The sequence below is a fragment of the Staurois parvus genome, unplaced genomic scaffold (genome assembly GCF_062004578.1).
Source record: "Staurois parvus isolate SC_StPar_1 unplaced genomic scaffold, SC_StPar_1.0 ptg000147l, whole genome shotgun sequence".
Classification (NCBI taxonomy): Eukaryota; Metazoa; Chordata; class Amphibia; order Anura; family Ranidae; genus Staurois; species Staurois parvus.
Window position 1 is genome coordinate 23,178,336 of NW_028317943.1, and position 18,651 is coordinate 23,196,986.

Here is an 18,651-nt window from a genome sequence, read left to right on the forward strand (position 1 = left end):
CATGCAGGCACAGGGAGAACATGCAACCTCCAGGCAAGTAATGTCATGGTTGGGATTCAAACCAACGACCCTATGCTGCTAGGCAGAAGTGATGACAACTTAGCAACTGTTCATGTGAGCTCCAATTCGCTCTCAGAGCTCTCCTCACTAAGCTCTGCAAAATGTAATTTCAGCTCTCCGCCCCCTGTTTTCTGAACGTTCAGACAAGCTTGATAAATTCAGCACTTTGAACAGATGTAGAGGAGACTGGATAGACATGTACAACTTTGTATAGGAGTATTTGTTTCATCTTTGAATAGACATTATATAGAAATGTAAAATATTAGATGTATTTGCTGTTAGTACAGTGAATAGTAGTATGTTGAAAACATTATGTATGTGGTGTAAGTGGTTTGGGACATCTGTACAGATGTATCACATTTTACTTTTCAAGTTTGCTTGACAGGGTCAGTGCTGCTTGCCCATATGATAAGGTTGGACAACATAGTAGCCAGCATCTCCTTGGGTTGCGTAAAGCTGTCTACAGGACCGTCAGGACCAACTTCCGAGTTTCTCGACTGGCAACACTGTACATGCTTAAGAAATATCCTTTCCAATAATGGATATTAGAGTGATTTTAATAAACTGATTGCTAATATATCTTGTAAAATGGACTTTGTGTATTTTAATGAGAAATTATATCAGACCTGGGCAGATTGCAACCCCAGGGCCACATTCGGCCCTTTTGGTTGTCTCTATTCTCTTGCAAAGCGAACAGGTCATTTGCATTCACATCTGATTTTCGGGTTTACATACTAGCCCTCTGCAAGGGTGTGTCTCCTTTTCAATGGCAGATTCCTCATTCATGTATTCATTTATTTTACATTGTGGAACAGCCAGCAGTAGAGACAAGATTCCAGATTAAATTTCATAAATGATTTAGTGGTTTGGTCATTTCTGCCAATATTGTATTACAATTGCTCTTTGTGGGGTGGTAGATTTAACAACTTCCCATCCCAAGGACATACCTGTACATTCTAGAGCAGTGGTCTCCAAACTGCATCCTGGGGGCCAGATGCGGCCCTTTTGCTTGCTTTTATCCGGCCCTTGGGGCATTATTCCCCCCCCACCACTATCAGCAACAGTGGGGCATAGTTCCTGCCACTGACCCCAACAATGGAGCACTATTCCTTCCACTAATGCCAATAATGGGGCATTATTCCTCGCACTGACACCAATGATGGGATACTATTCCTCCCACTGACACCATTGATGGGGCACTATTTTTCTCTGACACCAACAGTGGGAAACTTCCTCCCATTGATACCAGTGATGGGGCACTATATCTCCCGTTAATACCAATGATGAGGCATTGTTTACTCTCACTGATGCCAGGACATTTTCTGCTCTCACTGGCCACAGTCTGGCCCCCCTAAAGTCTGAAGGACAGTAAACTGTCCCTTTTGGTTATACCAGGAGCCATGATCCTGGAATCATTCTTTTAGAGCCAGAAATCCTCCTTCCTATAAAAGTGATCTGAGTAGCTCTACAACTACTTGATCACTTTTACAGGGCAGTTTACTAACCATCACCACCTAGGCAAGCATATGATTGAACATATCTCGGTTTGATCGGAAGCTTTTGAGGGCAGAGGAGAGATCAGGGGTCTAAAGGACCTCCAATCTCTCAGTAAAGAGTACCTGTCAATGCCCATGCTATCACAAGGTATGTAGGTCTTCATAAAGTTTGCTTGCACAAGTTTAAAAGTAAAAACATTGTAAGATATGTTCTTGTTATCATCTAGCATACATGTAGGCTAATGACATTTACACATTTGAATAAAGTATTCTGACATATTCAGAGTTTTACCTGGTATGGTATCTAATGCCTAATTTTTGGTTGAATTGCATGTATATATTTGCAGATGTAAAGCTTCAGCTGTTCCATGTATTCTAATGAACAAGCACTTCCGTACCACAGAAGTATTTTTTTTTTTGTTATTCCCTTACAGCTTTTAGAGTTTGTAATAGACCCCCAAACCATATATTTTCTGAAAGCACATGACCAGCAGAATAAGGCGCTATGATATCTGATGTTTATCAGTTCGCTCTTTTCGTTGAAAATACACTAAAATCATTCGTGAATACATAAATGGCAAACGTTACAAAATTTCTGCTAAACTCCTACTAAATATAAAACCTAAAATTGTATTGAGTTAAAACAAATATTTATACATTTTAAATTGCACCATTTTGTGAACTGGTGAAAACTGAAGGTGCGCTAAACTGTACATTAAAAGAATTTTATTCAAAATCTAGAGGTTTTCATCTTTCACTTTTAGCTTTCAGAATTTGTAAAAGACCCCCCAAACTATCCATATTCTGAAAGCACATGACTGTAGAATAAACTAAAAAGTGCTACTGATTTTTTACGCATTCGATAGTTGTGCAAATGTTTACAAACTTACGAATTTAACTAAAACTACACTAAAATCATTTGAGTGCCCACAAACACAATATAACTTACAAAATTCGCTAAATTGCTACGAAGGCCTCATTCACATGGGGCGTAGTAAAGTGTATGCCTGTGGAGAGCCGTGTTTACCCACCCAGGTGTTCTGTGCACCCTCATACAGGCAGTCCCATTCATGTCAATAGGGATGCAGCTGCTGCAAAAGCACAGCTCCTGCTTCCAACCTGACCTACTTGTAGGTGTGGGTGCATGGCCCTGAAATGCAGACAGTGTAAGCTTAGGGACATGTACCCGGACCATCAATATGTCTGCCTGCGTGGAGATGCACGGAACACCTGTGCATCCCCACGCAGGTAAACATGGCCTTGCAGGAGTGTACACAGAAGTAAGCCCTGTGTGAATGAGGCCTCACTATGGGTTTGTTTGTTTTTTTTATAAATAACATTTTGTACTTTTTTGAGACTGTCCCTTTCCCCAAAGTCTCAGCTGCAATTCATATGAATGAATAGAAGTCTCTGTATTGACTTATTCATTCATAAAACTAAGGCATAGAAAACAATGTTTACTATGCTCCAGTGATGTATGGACACAGGGGCAAGCAATAGAGATTGATCACTATGCCCATTCAAGGAAAGGAAGGAGGCTGGTGAACACATGTTTACCAACCCCCCCCCCCCCTCACACACCCACACCCCACTGCTATCCATCCTGACAGCTTCCTGAGCCTCAGCAGAAGCTGTAGCCAGCGGAAGGAGGAGCAGGGAGAGCCGGCCAACAGCAGCAGAGGAAGGCAGTGCCAAGGATCAGGTGGGGGGGATAACTGCGGGGGGGATGGATTTGTGGCAATCCTTTTTCTGTGGCTCCCCTGCAGTCCCTAAAGCCAGTGGGAGGGCAGAGGAGGGAAGCCACAGTAAATCAGTGAGGCGGGATTGGTGCTGGTGGGGGGGGCGATCGGTGTGGCAGGGATTAGTTCTTCAGGGAAGGGGGAACTAGAGTGGTGGTGGGGGGCAGTTTGTGAATGATAACAGTGGGAAATTTCCTCCCATTGATACCATTGTCACTGATCAGAGCTATTAAATTGTTCAGCATAGTCTGCTGAACAATTTTGCTATAAGCTCATGGTCACTGGCATGACAATGAGCCTATAGCAGAAGCAGGAATGCAGATCTGTACTGTGTACAGACCTGGCCAGCTGGAAGCAGCAAAGGGATTAAACCAAGATACTTAGTGTGCCTAAACGCAAAGCTAATTTGTTTTAGTTTTGGATACAGTGGTTAGAGGTTACTGCACCTGTCAAGGTTTTATTGCAGTCTGCATCCTCATTGTGTAGATTTACTCACTTGTTATTGTCCAGGTGACCACTGCAGAGACTTAAAGTGAGAATAAATGCAAATTTGGGAGTTGTCATTAAAATGGTCATAGAGGGTAAATCCACTAATGGAGCAATTCTGTTAAAAGGAACTTCTCTCACTTTTGTTCTGTATACAGGACAAGATGTGAAGGGAAATTTCCTACAATGAGACACAGGAGGCAAGAAAAACAAACCATACCCTCCTGTATCCAAAATTAAAAAAAAAAAATGTTGGCTTTAGATTTACTTTAATTTGAAAACCACTAGTGCTAAGAAGGTGCTGCAGAAAAGGCAAACACATTTCCTGGTATAGAGAAAATGTTCAGTGGTGTTCCAAGAATTTGCAAGAGTAATGTTGTTAATATTTAATTTTATAATTGTCATATTCCTTACACAATCGCTTTAGGTAAATTATCATTTTAAAACCTGAATGTGGGCCAAAAAAGCATTTCTGGTAATTTCAGGAATGCTTCAGAATATTTGGTTAACATTAGGTTTTCTGAATAGGCCCATAAAGCTGGAGAACACAAAAAAAAACAAATGACACCCAGCGTGGGTTTCCAGATTTACTAAATGTAATTTAAAGTGCTTTAAAAGTGTTTGCAATTTTTTAATGCTTTATGGGCTTACCGCCAGCTTGCCAGCATTTATGTCTGAATGTTGCTCATGTGCTGATGCAGGCTGGAGACCTCTAGTCTAGATGTCTAGTAAAATAATTCTAAGTCTGGTAACATTTTGCCTTGTTTTTCATTGCACAGAGTAAAAATAAAATACTTTGTTTTAAAAGCAGTCAAACTGTTAAAATCATAATCCTGTATGGTCCATCAGCTGTTTGAATTAAAAAGCATACCAAACCTGTACATATGTGGCATTTTCAAAATAGTTCTTACTTTTCTTAACTGTAATCAAACTTATCCCTTAAATTCTGAGATAGACAACGTGACTAACTACATCTGTGTCGTTCCTTTGAAAGACTTGGGCATGGGGTTAAGTGAAGACCAGGTGTCTGAGGAGGAGGCCCACAATCTCACAGATGGCTTTAGCCTCCCTGCTTTGAAGGTAGGCACCATACTGGAACTGCTTGACATCTGTATATTAAAGAGCAATTGAAGTCACTGAAAGATATTTAATTAGAATGAAATTATACGAACAGCCTCTGTTTTTAAAGTGTATTCTCTATTTTCTTGTTAAAACAGTTGAAAAGGTGTCTTGACTGCGCAGCTCAGTTGTCAGCAGAGTTTGACCTACTCCACTTAGTGAGCTGGGCCAACAGACCTGGTCGGTCAAACCCCACTCTTTCCTAGCACTGCAAGTCTGTGTGGGGACACCTATAGTGAGAGGTGTGACTCGTACTTATCACATTCTCAATGGGACAGCAGGATTGTTTGGGATTAAAAAGCAATAATCCATTCAAAATAGCATGCTACAATATAAGACTTTTTAAAATCAGTTTGAGACTTTAGTTTGGTTTTAAGCATACCTGCCCTTTGCATTATAAATTTACAATAGTGCAGCATGCTCTTTCCAGAGTTACACTTATAGTTTATTAGATATTAGTGTACCTTCATCCAGGTATAGTTGGATAGTATACTAAAGGGTAATTCCAAAAAATTAAAGATGCATTACCAGCACCCTTCCCGCTCCTGGCCCTCTTCACATATCTGCTGAGCCAAGCATCATTCATCCATATTGGTTAGAACTGTTACATGATTATGCTGAATGATGAAAGTGATCGGATGGGTGTCACTAGCTAGTTCGTTTATTAAAGTGAACTGTGCTCCAGTGGATGGCAGATGAGACATCAGGGGTTTAAAAGACCCCTGATATCTTGTAAAAAGAACATGTCACAAATAAATTTATGTAGTTTTTTTTTAACATTTTATGTAACTTTTTTCCTCCTGTGATATAAAGTTTTAGTAAAAAAACAGTGTCAGAAAAATAAAGTTGCGCCCAAGTATTTGAATCCCCCAAAAAATTTTGAGCCAACCCCTCCCTCACATACAGGCACAAACAAACCTGGTGGGGGCATCTACGTATAGAAAACATTGCTTGCACTACACGTTACATATTGCCGGGCACACCGGAGTGAGAGCAATAATTCTAGGCCCATCATTCATGAGTAACTCTGAAGTGATGACCTGTAGGAGCTATTAAACCGTTGCCTATGGAAAACTTAGCATACCAAAGCTCATCGCCTTTTTACGGGCAAGCACAATTTTAAATCTTGATATGTTGGGTATCTATAAAATAAAGGGATGGGACGGGCAAAGGATTATGCATTCAGTAAAAGGTGAGTAAAGGTAAGTTTTAAGTTGAGACATTGGTAAACATTAGCGAGAGTTGTCTGGGGAAGAGAATTTTTTTTTTTTTTGTTTTTTGTTTTTTCCTCACATGGCTCTAAAATTCAAATCCACGTTTTATGTGCCTTTTTCCCAAAGGTTACCCCTTTCTCCTGCACCCCTCCTTACGTTAAACATTTTAAAGAGAAGCCTGCTTCTTCTTCTACAGAGATGGGCAGTTCTCAGTGTGGCAGAGAATGGCACTCAAGTGTGAGTGTTATTCTCTGCGCATTCTTTGAGTGACATTGGGACATCATTCAACCTGGAAGAGGAGCAGATTGTCTGTGGAAATCAGTACCAGGGAGAAAGCAAGTGTTGGAGTAGAAGCTACATTTTATTTTATTTCCATGAGTAATTTTTCTTCAATAAACTTTGAGTTGGGCTTTAAATTTGCAGGGTCAACTAAGTTGCAGCATTGCCTAACATGTTTAACAATGTATAGTAAAGATGTTTTACACATGTATAGTTATTTTAACTTCTTAAATGTACCGCAATACTTTTTTTTTTTTTTTTTTTTAACTCATGATTACCTGATGTGGCATAGTTGAATAGGTGATCTTTTTATTTTTTTTTATCTTGTAGATTTACAGGATTTTGTGATAACTTAATCACCTCAAGCATGATAACTTATTTAATTTAAAAAATTAAAGCATAATTTCAATACATATTTTATTGTAATGATTGTCTATTTTGCCTCAAATATTCAGAAATTGTGCTGCCGTGAAATTTCAAAAGTGAATTTATTTTGTCTTGACAGGTTCTGTTTCAGCTCTGGATAGGCCAGAGTTCAGAGTTCTTTCGGCGCCTAGCACTACTGCTGTCTCCTGAAAATGCATACCAAGGCCCAATCACTAACCCAGAGCTGCTTCCACACTACATTTGGTGTGATGTAGTTCAAGATCTACCTCACACGCAGGCTACCTGCTTGACAGAACTGAAACGTAGCTATGAGTTTTATCGTTATTTTGAAACACAACACCAGTCCAGTGCAGAGCGCACAAACAGGAGAAAAAGGGAGACCGGGGAGCTGAACAATCTTCATGGGGCTGTACGCAGTCTACAACTACATCTGAAGGCACTACTCAATGAGTAAGTCTAAGTAAAACTCTGTCAGGTATTTGTGCTTTCAGAGTTAAAAAGTAGAGTTTTCACATTTAAAAAAAAAAAAAAAAAAATATATATATATATATATATATATATATATATATATATATATATATATATATTGTGACAGTAGGCAGGTGAAATCACCTGGTTGCGTCCTGGATGGACGATATATTTGTCCAAGGTTCAGGCTTTATGGGGATTTGTACCACTAGAGGGAAGTGCTGAGTCCTTCAGCACTGAGGTAATGAGCCCAGCTGAAGGTAGTGGGCTCATTAAACACCTCTATAAAACCTCCCAGAGTGCTTAGGGAGTTGCTCCACCCTGGAACCAGATCTGTGCCTGAACTGTCTGGGGAGCTGACCTGTTACCTGTGTGCAGAGAGACCAAAGCCTGTGTGGCTAGCCTCCAAGTACTAGCAACTAGGTATAGCAGCAGGCTGTACCTAGTGGGTAGCTAGGGAGAAGCTGTTGTTGCAGTAAGTAGCCAAGTTGGCCAGGATTTATTTTGATGTTTCTTTTTGTTTATCCTTTTTTCTGTAAATATTGTAAATAAATTGCACCTGTTTGTTTTCACCTCCACTATTGTTGTGCTGTGCCTATTTTTTTTGTGTTGTGCACCCATCCAGGGGGTCACACACACCCGCTGCCGAGCTAACCCTGTTACAATATATATATATATATATATATATATATATTTATTTATTTATTTATTTATTTTTTGGGGGGGAGGGTTTTTTATTTAAATTGTATTTATTTATGTTTTTAACACTGTGTATGCATATACTCGTAAGGAATAAAGCTTTAGGTATTTTAGAGGAAACAAAATCTGTGAACAAGCCATTTCCGCAAAAGGCAGTAAACCGGAAAAAAAGTAAATGAGATTAAGGTATGGTGTGATCACTTTCTCACAACAGCATATCCCTCAAGTATATCAACATTGAGTTTTTGAAGGTACCCACATGGTAGGCTTCTCCAAACATCTTCCCTTAGTATCACCACAGACTTTGGTTATCTTACTTTTTGTAACAGGTAGTTTGAGACTAGCTCAATGATATTGGGATCATGCCATCTTTTGCGCAACTCGTTTTTTAAGCACTCTTGTTATTACCTGATAGTGGACCTATTTCTGCTGTGTCTAGCCATCAAGCCAATAAGGCTTTAGGAGATTATAAAACACACATGAAACTACATAATTGTACAATGGCATAGAAATAGCATGAAAACAAATTAAATACAACCAGCAAGGCTGTATACATACTGATGGTGTTTTGTATCTTTCTTGTCCAGAGTGATTATACTTGAGGATGAATTAGAAAAGCTTGCATCCTCTAAGGAAACTCAAAGCATGACCGCTGAAGCTTCACTCATCTTGGAAGAAAAACTAAGGCTGATACAGCCACATGTGCAGGCCAGTAACACATGCTGGGAGGAGGCATTGTGTCAGGTGGAAAGGATGGTTCGGAAACCCCCAGCTATAAAAGGTATAATACACTTCTGTTATACTGGTTTAATTTTTTTCTTTGCCAATGCGGGTCTCTGTTGTTGCTGTCTATAAAATTACACACGTGGAATTTGCAGTCACATGCTGATCATGTGTTTTATTTAAAGTTGGGGAAATTGAATTTAATTTAAGTTGTCCATAGTTGTCAACATTAATACATCAGCCATTCATTTATAAACAATCTAACCATGAAAAAATATTTGTATACCCACTACCACATAAATAATGTTTATTGATTCTTTTGCAGTCCATTCATAGTCTGTGAAGTGGAATAAAATAATGAACCTTTTATTATCCAAGCTTATCAATTGTTCTCTCAGTTCATAAATAAATGGCCAGTGTTATATGAAATGATACAGGAAAAGAATGCAAATGATGCAAATTGCACTTTTCTCTCTCCTATTATATCATTTTAATGCAGTTTTTCTGGTTTAGCAGTTGTATTGCTTACTGTAGATTTTTTGGTACATATGTCAGATCCTGTCATTGATATATTTAATCTTGTGCCTTAGAAACTGCAAACAACTCTTGTGAAAATTCACATTGCCTTATGGTGCCTAATGTGCCTCCCCCCTTACGAATTGAAGACAGAGATCCGGTGCCAGAGGAACAGGTAATCCGTAAACTAAAAGTCTCTCATCTTACCATCAACTTCTGTTTTGCTTGTATAGTTATTATGTGAGGTGGATAAAATGCTGTGGATCCCCCAGTGACTGAAATTACTGCCAAAATGTCATTGTGTTCTTCTAATATATCGCTGTTTTCTTTCAGGAATTAGAAGCCTATGTGGAAGACATTGCTGTGGACAATGAATTTAGCAGGGAGGATGTCTTCCTATTTACACCGGAAGAGAGGGAAAGACAGAAGCGAGAAAGGGAGGAGTCTAAAAGAGTTCTGCAAGAGCTAAAGGCTGTATTGGGCTTAAAGGCATCAGAAGTAGAAAGACAAAAATGGAAACAACTGCTTTTTAGTGGTGATGGTGTGTATTCTAGATCTGTACAAAACACTCACCAGCTTCCAAAGTGTTACCACAATGTCATACACAGGTATTTGGTATATGTACATTGTAGCCTCCATCCAATAAAACTTTTTTGTAAGTTTTGGATATTCTGCTGAAAGGTTAGATACTCTGTCAAGCTTTTATTGCTATCTGTGTCCCTACTGGGTGGGGAGGGGGGTTCCCTCACCAAAACAGGAAATCGGTATAATCTCTCCAGAGAGAACACATACAAAAGCAAAATCATTTTTGTACTGTAATGGAGATTGGACATGACCCTGTTCATTTGTACAGCTGTCTGTGCCCGACTGGAGAAATGCTCTTTTTGTTTGAGGAGATGGAAGTTAGTTGAGAACTTAACAATAGACAGATTTCTTCCATATTCTGCTTAGATGTTTAAAATGTTTTAGCTGGAGTTGTGCTCTTAATAACACATTGGTTGAGTAATTCTACAAAAAAAAGGCATCAGCCATAAAGTGGGCAGAGGGCCTTGCACCACCAGAACTGTGGACCAGGCAACTAGATTTTTTCATTCCACTCATTGAGGGACACAGAATATTGAGATAACTTGGTTGCACTGTCATCTACAAAAGAATTTGGACACTGGCAAACAAAAAACAGTAAGCAGTCTAGGACAACCCCTCCCACTCTCAGCATTCGAAGATGGCCCCATACTCATCCAGCCCTGCAGGATCAAGGTATGGCCTTCACAGCGTTTGTTGATTGGGCCATGTAGGCTGTGCACTATTAACTACCTTATGAATAAAACTGTTGTGTGTAGTTTTTAGCTCTTTTTTTCTGTTGGTTCACCTTGGAAAGGGTTAAGGTTGAGAATCTGAGCACTGACACAAGTGTCACAAGTACACTCTGCACCCTTCTTCCCACCATTTAGTGTGAAGTAAAACATTCCTGGCACTGCTGCTTATCACAAGTGAAATGGGTATCCTCAGTTGGTTTTTACAGTTGTTCTACAGTGGCCACAAGCTGCCAATTTATCAGTAATCTAGGACCTGCCTTGATTGTTGAGTTTCATTGTCCCTTCCTTACAGCACAACATGTTGGATCCCAGGCCCATTTGGAGCATTTCCAATGTAATGGTTCCTTCAGCTCACTGTCCACTAACGGCTCCAGTGCTGTCTACAGTGCACCCACTCAAGGACCTGACATGGACAGCCTGGCGGAATGTTGTCCTCTGCTTGAGTCCTCAGAGTTGGCCTTACCTTCGTCAGACATATCCCCCTCTTCAGTCCTATCCTAGGAGGATTTCAGTGAAGTTGTGCAGGATTTTCTTGGTCATGGAAACCTTGATTGCTGATTCCTACCACAGAGACTGTAAGTGTATCTCCATGCCTTACCCTGCAGAATTGATTTCTGATGATTTCTGCTGCAGAAGCTGTGTCTGGTGCTGAGTGTCAAGAAAGTTGAATTCCACTAATATTGCTTCCATGCTTACATAGACCTTTTGAGCTCTTAATGACACAGTGCTTGCCACTTTGAATCTGGAAGATCAGCCTGCAGCCTCTACCAGAGCAGCTGCTTGCCTGGGATCCCTTTAGAGGTTCTAAAGCCAGCCATACTTGGATCAAAATTTGGCCAGTTCAGCATGGAGTAACCAAATTCAATCCATTTATGGGCAAGGAGGTTTTTCGGAAGTCTATTACTGATTGATTTCTGTACAACCACCCTACCGGATTTTCCCCACTCGATCAGCAATGCGGGCAATAGCTTGCAACGCTGATCAGTGTATTCTGATGGCGGGGATGTCTTACCTCTGTCAGAATACAGTAGCTCAGTGGGGAGGATTCTCCCATCCACATTGAGTGTGTGGATGGGGGAATCAAGTCAGTTTGACTCATCTATGGGCTGTGTGATGTTCTAGGGGATTTGCTCAGTGATAGTCTTTCCAGTGAGTTGAGTCCACTCAACGAGATGTCTCGCCCACTTTTATTAACAAAGCAGAAAAGTTCACACAGAAAATCCTGTTTCCTATGTAGGGGTTTCCAGCAACAACACAAACGTAAATGGCATTTAGCTTTCTGTCTCTCTCTAGCAGCACCACTGCCCAGGCCTTTTGCCTTGGTCCTCCGGACCATCTAACCTCCGTGCTCCCATACAAGCTCTGTTCTTCTGCTCTTTTCCAGCTCCTTGCTGCTCTGTCCCTTGTCAGGTCCTAGGTTATAAAGGTTGTAAACACCTGCACACTCAACCTGCTGGTTTCTGGCAAGATCTAGACACGAATTAGAGATTTCTTCCCTGCAAAAGCACTTTGAAGTCTCTGAGCTCCAGACTAATTTGGAAATTACAAAACCTAGAGAAAGATGAAAAACAACCTTTCTCCACTCAGAATGGGCATTCTGGAGCCCCCTCAAACTGTATTCTTGAGAACTCTGTGTTGTATTCTACATTTTCACAGTGGCAGGTCCTCGCACTGGCACAGATGCCTAAGACTATCAAGATTTTTCCAGTGCAACCACTAATCCCAGATTTCCTTTACAGGGGCTTGGGTACTCCTGATAAGTTGTTCATCCATATTGGTAGATCTTCATATACCCTTTACAAGCCTTTTGGATCAGGTGATAATTAACCCAGTTCCTACCGTGAAAATGTTTCGGGGTATCTACTCCAACCTTTTCACCGTTCCCAAACCAAAAGGGGGGGCATCAGTCGCAGTTGGTATCTCAAGGCCATATTTGTCTTCTTTCGTGTCCAAAAAATTCTGAATGCAGTGTACCAGATCTGTCATAGACTCCTTCCAACAGCATCACTTACTGGCCCCTAGACATCCGACACATATTTCCATGTCCCTGTTTGTTCAGCCCATCAGCTCTTCCTTCACTTTTCTATGGGTCCACAGCACTTAGTTTGTGGCCCTGATAATTGTCCTATCTGCTGTACCTCAAGTTTCTGGCTCTTCGCTTCTGCATGAGTCCTGGTGTGATGGTAGCCTCCTTTTTTGTGTTTCCATTTTGCCCAATTCCACTCCAAAATGCCACAGCTTAACATCTTGTCATCGTGGGACAAGTCAGCTCAGTCTTTGGACAAACTGATTCACCTGACATCAAGAACCAGGATGTCTCTCGCCTACTGGCGCAGGGGTCTAGTTCTGTAGTCAGGAAAATCGTACCTTCTGATATCTTGGAATAGACTTGTGACAGAATGCCAGCCTGACAAGCTGTGAAGGAGTCTTAGACAACTTTATTAGTGCAGGGGACATGTGCACAGGTGGTATCTTGTATCCTGATCACAATTTATGGAGCTGTGAGTGATTTTGGCTGTTCCTACAATGCTGGACATCTTGTCTGGAGGTTCACTTGATCAAGATCCGCGGCAAAAGAAGTAGATCAGAGTTTCTTGGGTAGAACTACTTGGCCTTTTCCACTCTTCACACCCCTGGTGTGTAAAATTGACAAAATTCTTCAGCCAGCAGTCCCTTGATTCCGGGGAGTGGTTCTTACACCCAGCGGTGTACCAGAACCTGTCACAGGCTGGGAACTCTGGATGTGGACCTCCTAAGTTTCAGGTTTATCAACAAACTGAACAGGTTTGTCTCCAAGTCTAGAGGTCATCTGCTGGAAGCAGTGGATGCTGTGGTGGCTCTGTGGAATTAGTACAGCCTGATTTTTGCCTATCCTCCTCTGAAAATCCATAATCTGCTAGGCAGGATGGAGAAGGACACCATTCCAGTGACCCTCATAGTTCTGGATTGGCCCAGGTTGATGTGGTATTCCAACCTGATCAGATTACTGGTATATGCTCCGCAGGTTCTTCCAGATTAAGAGACCCCTATGGTGAAGGTTCAACAACAAACTGGATAGGTATGTCTCCAGATCTAGAGATCCTCTAGTGAAAGTAGTGGATTCTCTAGTATCTCTGTTATTGGTATGGCCTGATTTTTGCCTTTTCTTCCCCTGCAAATCCTTCATCAGCTGCTCTTCAGGATTTAGGTGGATGGCACTACAGTGATCTTCATAGCTCTGGAATGGCTCAGGCAGATGTGTGGTATTCTGACCTGATCAGACTCCTGGCATGGACTCTTCAGATTGTTGGCTAAAGAAGGAACAGAGGTATCTCCTTTTGCAAAGACTAGATCAATAGTTGGCCGTTAGTACCATTTAAAATCTCGCCTCTAAAAAAACTTTTTCCACAGACGGCTAGCCTCCCATTCTTTGATTAGGACCTTATGTTTAGTGTGTCTCCCATGTAGCTTTCCCTGTGCGTTTTTTTTAACCGTGACTCATTGAGATCTGAACTTGGTTCTCTCAGCGCTTTAGGTTCAAAAGTTGTTTGTTTTTTTAATTATATCCTTATATCAGGGATATTCCCTTTCCACTTTACTCACAAGGTTGCTTTCCATTCCGTCACCTCTGCATGGCAGGTGTCTAAGATAACGCCTTTGTCCTGTAAAGAAACATTTTTTGGTCTTGCATAAAGAACAAAGTGGTGTTTGAGACCTATAGATTTTTCCCAAGGAGATTTCTGCTTTGCATCTCAGCCAGATCATCCTCCAGACTTGTGGTCTTTAGGATCAGGATCCTGCTCTTTTTCGGTCAAGGTAAATTCTATTAGGTCTGTAGAGTTTCTTGGGTGTTTCGACATCAGGTAACTCTTTACCAAATTTGCAAGGCTTTCACCTGGTTTTCTGTTCACACATTTTATAAACTTGAATGTTCAAGCCATGTCTAATTATATTTTTGGGCATAAGGTACTTCAGGCAGCCCCAATTTCTGTTGTTTTGGCTTGTTAGTGTTCTTTTGTTGTTCATCCCTCACTCAGACTGCTTTTGGACATCCCAATTGTCTCTGAATCCTGTGTACCTCAATCATAAAGAAGAAAATTACATTTTTTTTAGTTAAATATTGAGTTAACTGTATCTGTTATCTTACTTTTAGTATTGCTTTTCTACAAAGCTGAGACAAACTGGAAGTGGGAGGGGTTGTATGTGGATGGTCCCTGTTTTTTTTTTTTTTTTTTTGCCAGTGTCCAAATCCTCCTGTACATGGCAGTTTAATCCAGATGTCTCTAAATCCTGTGTCTCACAATGAACTCCATGAAATGCATTTTTATGTTAAGTGCAGTTAGGTGATTGTAGCCGTATTCGTGCACTTGTGACAGAAACAACTGAGTACGGTTTGTGATACGGTTTTCAGCGTATGTCCCCTTCTTCAAGATCCAAGCAGTTCCAATGCACAAAGCTTTAAAACTTTGTGCATTAGTACTTCTTGGACTTTGAAGAATAGGACATACCCCGAAAGCTTATCCTGAAAAATTGTATGTATTTGCAAATAAAAAGACAGTATCACAAGCAGTACTCAATTGTTTCTGTGTTAAGTGCAAAAATCCACTTTTACTTTACTTCATAAAATCCATTTTGGTTGAACGCTTTCATCGATCTGTTTGCTCAGTCGAGTATTTAATGGCTAGTGAAGATTGCAGTTTTTTTTTTACTTTAATAAACAGCAGCCATTACACTTTTGAAGAGCAAAAGAATGTTTGGTATAAAATGTGTTTTTAAAATGTGGTGTTGAGTGCATTAGTGGTTATTCCCACTGGATGCTAAGAGCTACACTGAAAGCAATTTTTATGAACAGGAACAACTTAATTCTTAGTCTTGACTGTTTCCTACAATAAAACAAACACATTTTGCACTTTCCACCAGTAGCTGCACTTTTCATACACGGACCATAATTGCCAGATATTGAAGACCAGCAGAGTCTTTCAATACCCCTTCGCCTTACAGGCTAAATGAGGCCACTTGGACATCACCACGAGCATATTAGTGCTGCGCGAACAAGAAACACTTGGCACTAGGAAAAAAATGGGTCTGTCATGCAGCAATCCTGGCACTCGCTATAGCTCCCTTTTTTAATAATGCATATTCCCAACACAGATTTTTAATTGTGCATTTCACTTGCTATGGACACCCATCATTTAAGTGTAAGTTTTTTTGTTTTTTTTTTGTTTTTGTTTTTTTTTATGGGTACTTTAATCACTTATGAGGGTAGTTGGCTCTGGAGGCACAATCTAAAGTCCCTCCAGCATCTTTATTACATGGTGCTGGCAGAAATATGAATATCTGGCAGAATTTCAGTGGACGTTTTTTCTCAATGGGGTACAGAAACAATCACATCAGGTCTTCTCAACTTTGAACCAGGTAACTGGTGGAACCCCAAAAATGGTGGTTCCATACTTGTGTCACTTCTTAAAGCTTGACACCAAAATAGTGTCATATTTGTTATAGTCCTATGTGGTTGGCAAAAGAAATTACCGTGAAGAAATTTCAGCCCTGAAGCCCACCCCAAAAAAGGATATTAGACCAGATATACCAATGCCCACTATGAACTGAAGAAAATGGGTAAAGTTGGCCTTCAATTCCCTTTTTTTGTCCCATCATATCATTACTTTTCATTATTCCATTACATAGCCTTCTACTCCTAAACAACACTTTCACATTTCTGAATCCCAGGAATGACATTGTGGCAGAACAGCATAGTCATCAGAACTTTAGATTAAGTTAATAGTTAGCATTACTAATACTAAGAAGTAAATAAAATACTGTAATCTAATTTACGCAATGTATTTATTTTTAAGCTGCAGTGAAATCTTTGTCAAACGAGCAGACTTTGAATCTTTCCACGTCAACTGAAGAACCAGAACATGAAGCCCAATATGATGGCAAGACACAGAGTTTTCATGGAGATGTAACACAATTAAATGGAACTGATCCTGTTCACAAAGAAGTCGCCACTCATGAGACACAAGACTTACCTGTTAATGACGATATAAATGAGATGGACTCATTTCGTCTGCTTGAAAAGCCTGTATTAGCGAGTAGTAAGGAGAATGTAGAGCCTCGTCCTGAACCTAGGACCGTGCTGCCTGCCTCCATTAAAGAGAGGCTGGCTCGGATCCATCAGTCATCAGATTTACACTTTGCCTCTGGGGTAGCAGCACAAGTGGCTGCACGGTCACTTACATTCACTTTTTTTCAAGAGCAGACTTTTGGGGATGAGTGGGATGATGACGATGAGGATGATAATGACATTGAGTGCGGGGATACTCATGTTCAAGAGGAAATAAGTAGTGATGACAGATGTCCGGCACACGAAGCATAACCCACTTGGTTCTAGGCATGACAGGCCTTTCAGTTTGTCTGAGGGCTAGAATATGTACCTAGTTTGCAGTCACAGACTAGAATGGTGGTAATAAACATCCTCTGTGCCTGGAAAGCCGGCAGTGTCTCAGTGAGCCTACCCCAGGCTGCTTTTCCACGTTATACAGTTTAGTGTTTTTACAGTTACTACTCTTCAGTCCAGCCTCTAAATTAGTGGAGTTTGTTCTGCTAGTTCACTGGCAACTGTCTACAGTATGTAATAATTGTACAAACCAATGCAACTGCCTAATATTTATTTGGTTATTTCCTTATTTAATGTTATTTATTAAATTTTTTTTCTTTTTGTTCCAGAACAATAATACTGTGTCCTCCTTCTGCTGTCTTGCTTTCTAGACAATATGATGATTTGTTTTAGAAATCCAGACAAATGCTAGGTGTGCTGTCATTGCCACCTTGGATCTATCGTTCCAGTATGTACTGGCTAATGATGTTGTTCCTTTGTGACTATATTTCTTAAAATGTTCTACTTATCTGAGCTTAGAATGTCTTTTTAAATAAAAAATAAAATGTAAATTGTTGCTGGATTATTAATTTGTCTTACACATATGTATGATTCATGCCTCTCAGATTGTTATGGGCTGCCCATTCCTTTAGTTTAGCAATTACATTTTTGATAGAACTACAAAATACAATCTTGCCAATACAGAGCATAAATCCAGACTTTCATTTTCCCTTCCTCCTAAGTATGTCATAGTCAGAGCCTTATTTGAAAGTGCAAAACTTTTGACATTTTGATTTTGGAATAGCACTGACTAAACTGTGGGTTAGAGTTTGGTTCAGGGGTATGTACAGTTGTATTCAAAATAATAGCAGTCAGACATCACTAACCTAATCAATCACTGTTTTTGGTAGAAATTATATTTCTGCATGGCAAATAATAGAAATCCAACAGACCCAACAGTCATGACATGCATGCTGCTGATTCTGAGTAATTCAATCACTAATTGAAAGGAGCATGTTCAAAATAATAGCAGTGTGGAGTTTTAGTAGTGAGGTCATTCATTCTTTGAAAAACAGGTGGCAATTTTTGACCTTATTTAAGGAAGGAAGGCAGCAAATGTTGAACATGCTGGTTACAGTGCATTTCTCTCTGAAATTCTGAGGAAAATGGGTCGTTCCAGACATTGTTCAGAAGAACAGCGTACCTTGATTAAAAAGTTGATTGCAGAGGGGAAAACATATAAAGAAGTGCAGAAAATGATAGGCTGCTCAGCTAAAATGATCGCAAATGCTTTAAAATGGCAACCAAAACCCGAAAGATGTGGAAGAAAGCAAAAAACTACCATTCAAATGGATAGAATAGCCAAAATGGCAAGGACTCTGCCAACAGTCAGCTCCAGGAAGACCAAAGAAGGTCTAAAGTTACCTGCGAGTACTGTTACAATTAGAAGACGCCTATGTGAAGCCAAGCTATCTGCAAGAAGCCCACGCAAAATCCCACTGTTGAAAAAAAGATGTGCTGAAGAGGTTACAATTTGCCAAAGAGCACATTGACTGGCCTAAAGAGAAATGGCGCAACATTTTGTGGACTGATGAAAGTAAGATTGTTCTTTTTGGGTCTAGTGGCCGGAGACAGTTTGTCAGACGACCCCCAAACACTGAATTCAAGCCACAGTAGACTGTGGAGACAGTGAAGCATGGTTGTGCAAGCATCATGATATGGGGATGTTTCTCATACTACAGTGTTGGGCCTATGTATCGCATACCAAGGATCATGGATCAGTTTGAATACATC

At 40.3% G+C, this 18,651-nt stretch overlaps 1 protein-coding gene across 4 annotated transcripts in view; it reads left to right on the plus strand.

Moving 5' to 3' along the window:
* The window catches only part of VEZT (vezatin, adherens junctions transmembrane protein), a 60,289-nt gene extending 42,860 nt beyond the window's left edge, over positions 1–17,429 (plus strand). For 3 of the 4 annotated variants that reach the window (XM_089674124.1, XM_089674126.1, XM_089674127.1), the window contains 7 exons: positions 434–583; positions 4,714–4,861; positions 6,899–7,230; positions 8,535–8,728; positions 9,261–9,361; positions 9,520–9,727; positions 16,334–17,429. In XM_089674124.1, coding sequence (XP_089530250.1) covers positions 434–583; positions 4,714–4,861; positions 6,899–7,230; positions 8,535–8,728; positions 9,261–9,361; positions 9,520–9,727; positions 16,334–16,857 — 1,657 coding nt within the window. In that variant the 3' untranslated portion in view covers positions 16,858–17,429. The remainder of the gene's footprint in view (positions 1–433; positions 584–4,713; positions 4,862–6,898; positions 7,231–8,534; positions 8,729–9,260; positions 9,362–9,519; positions 9,728–16,333) is intronic. The other variant, XM_089674125.1, reaches the window with a different exon arrangement.
* The last annotated feature ends 1,222 nt before the right edge of the window (positions 17,430–18,651 follow it).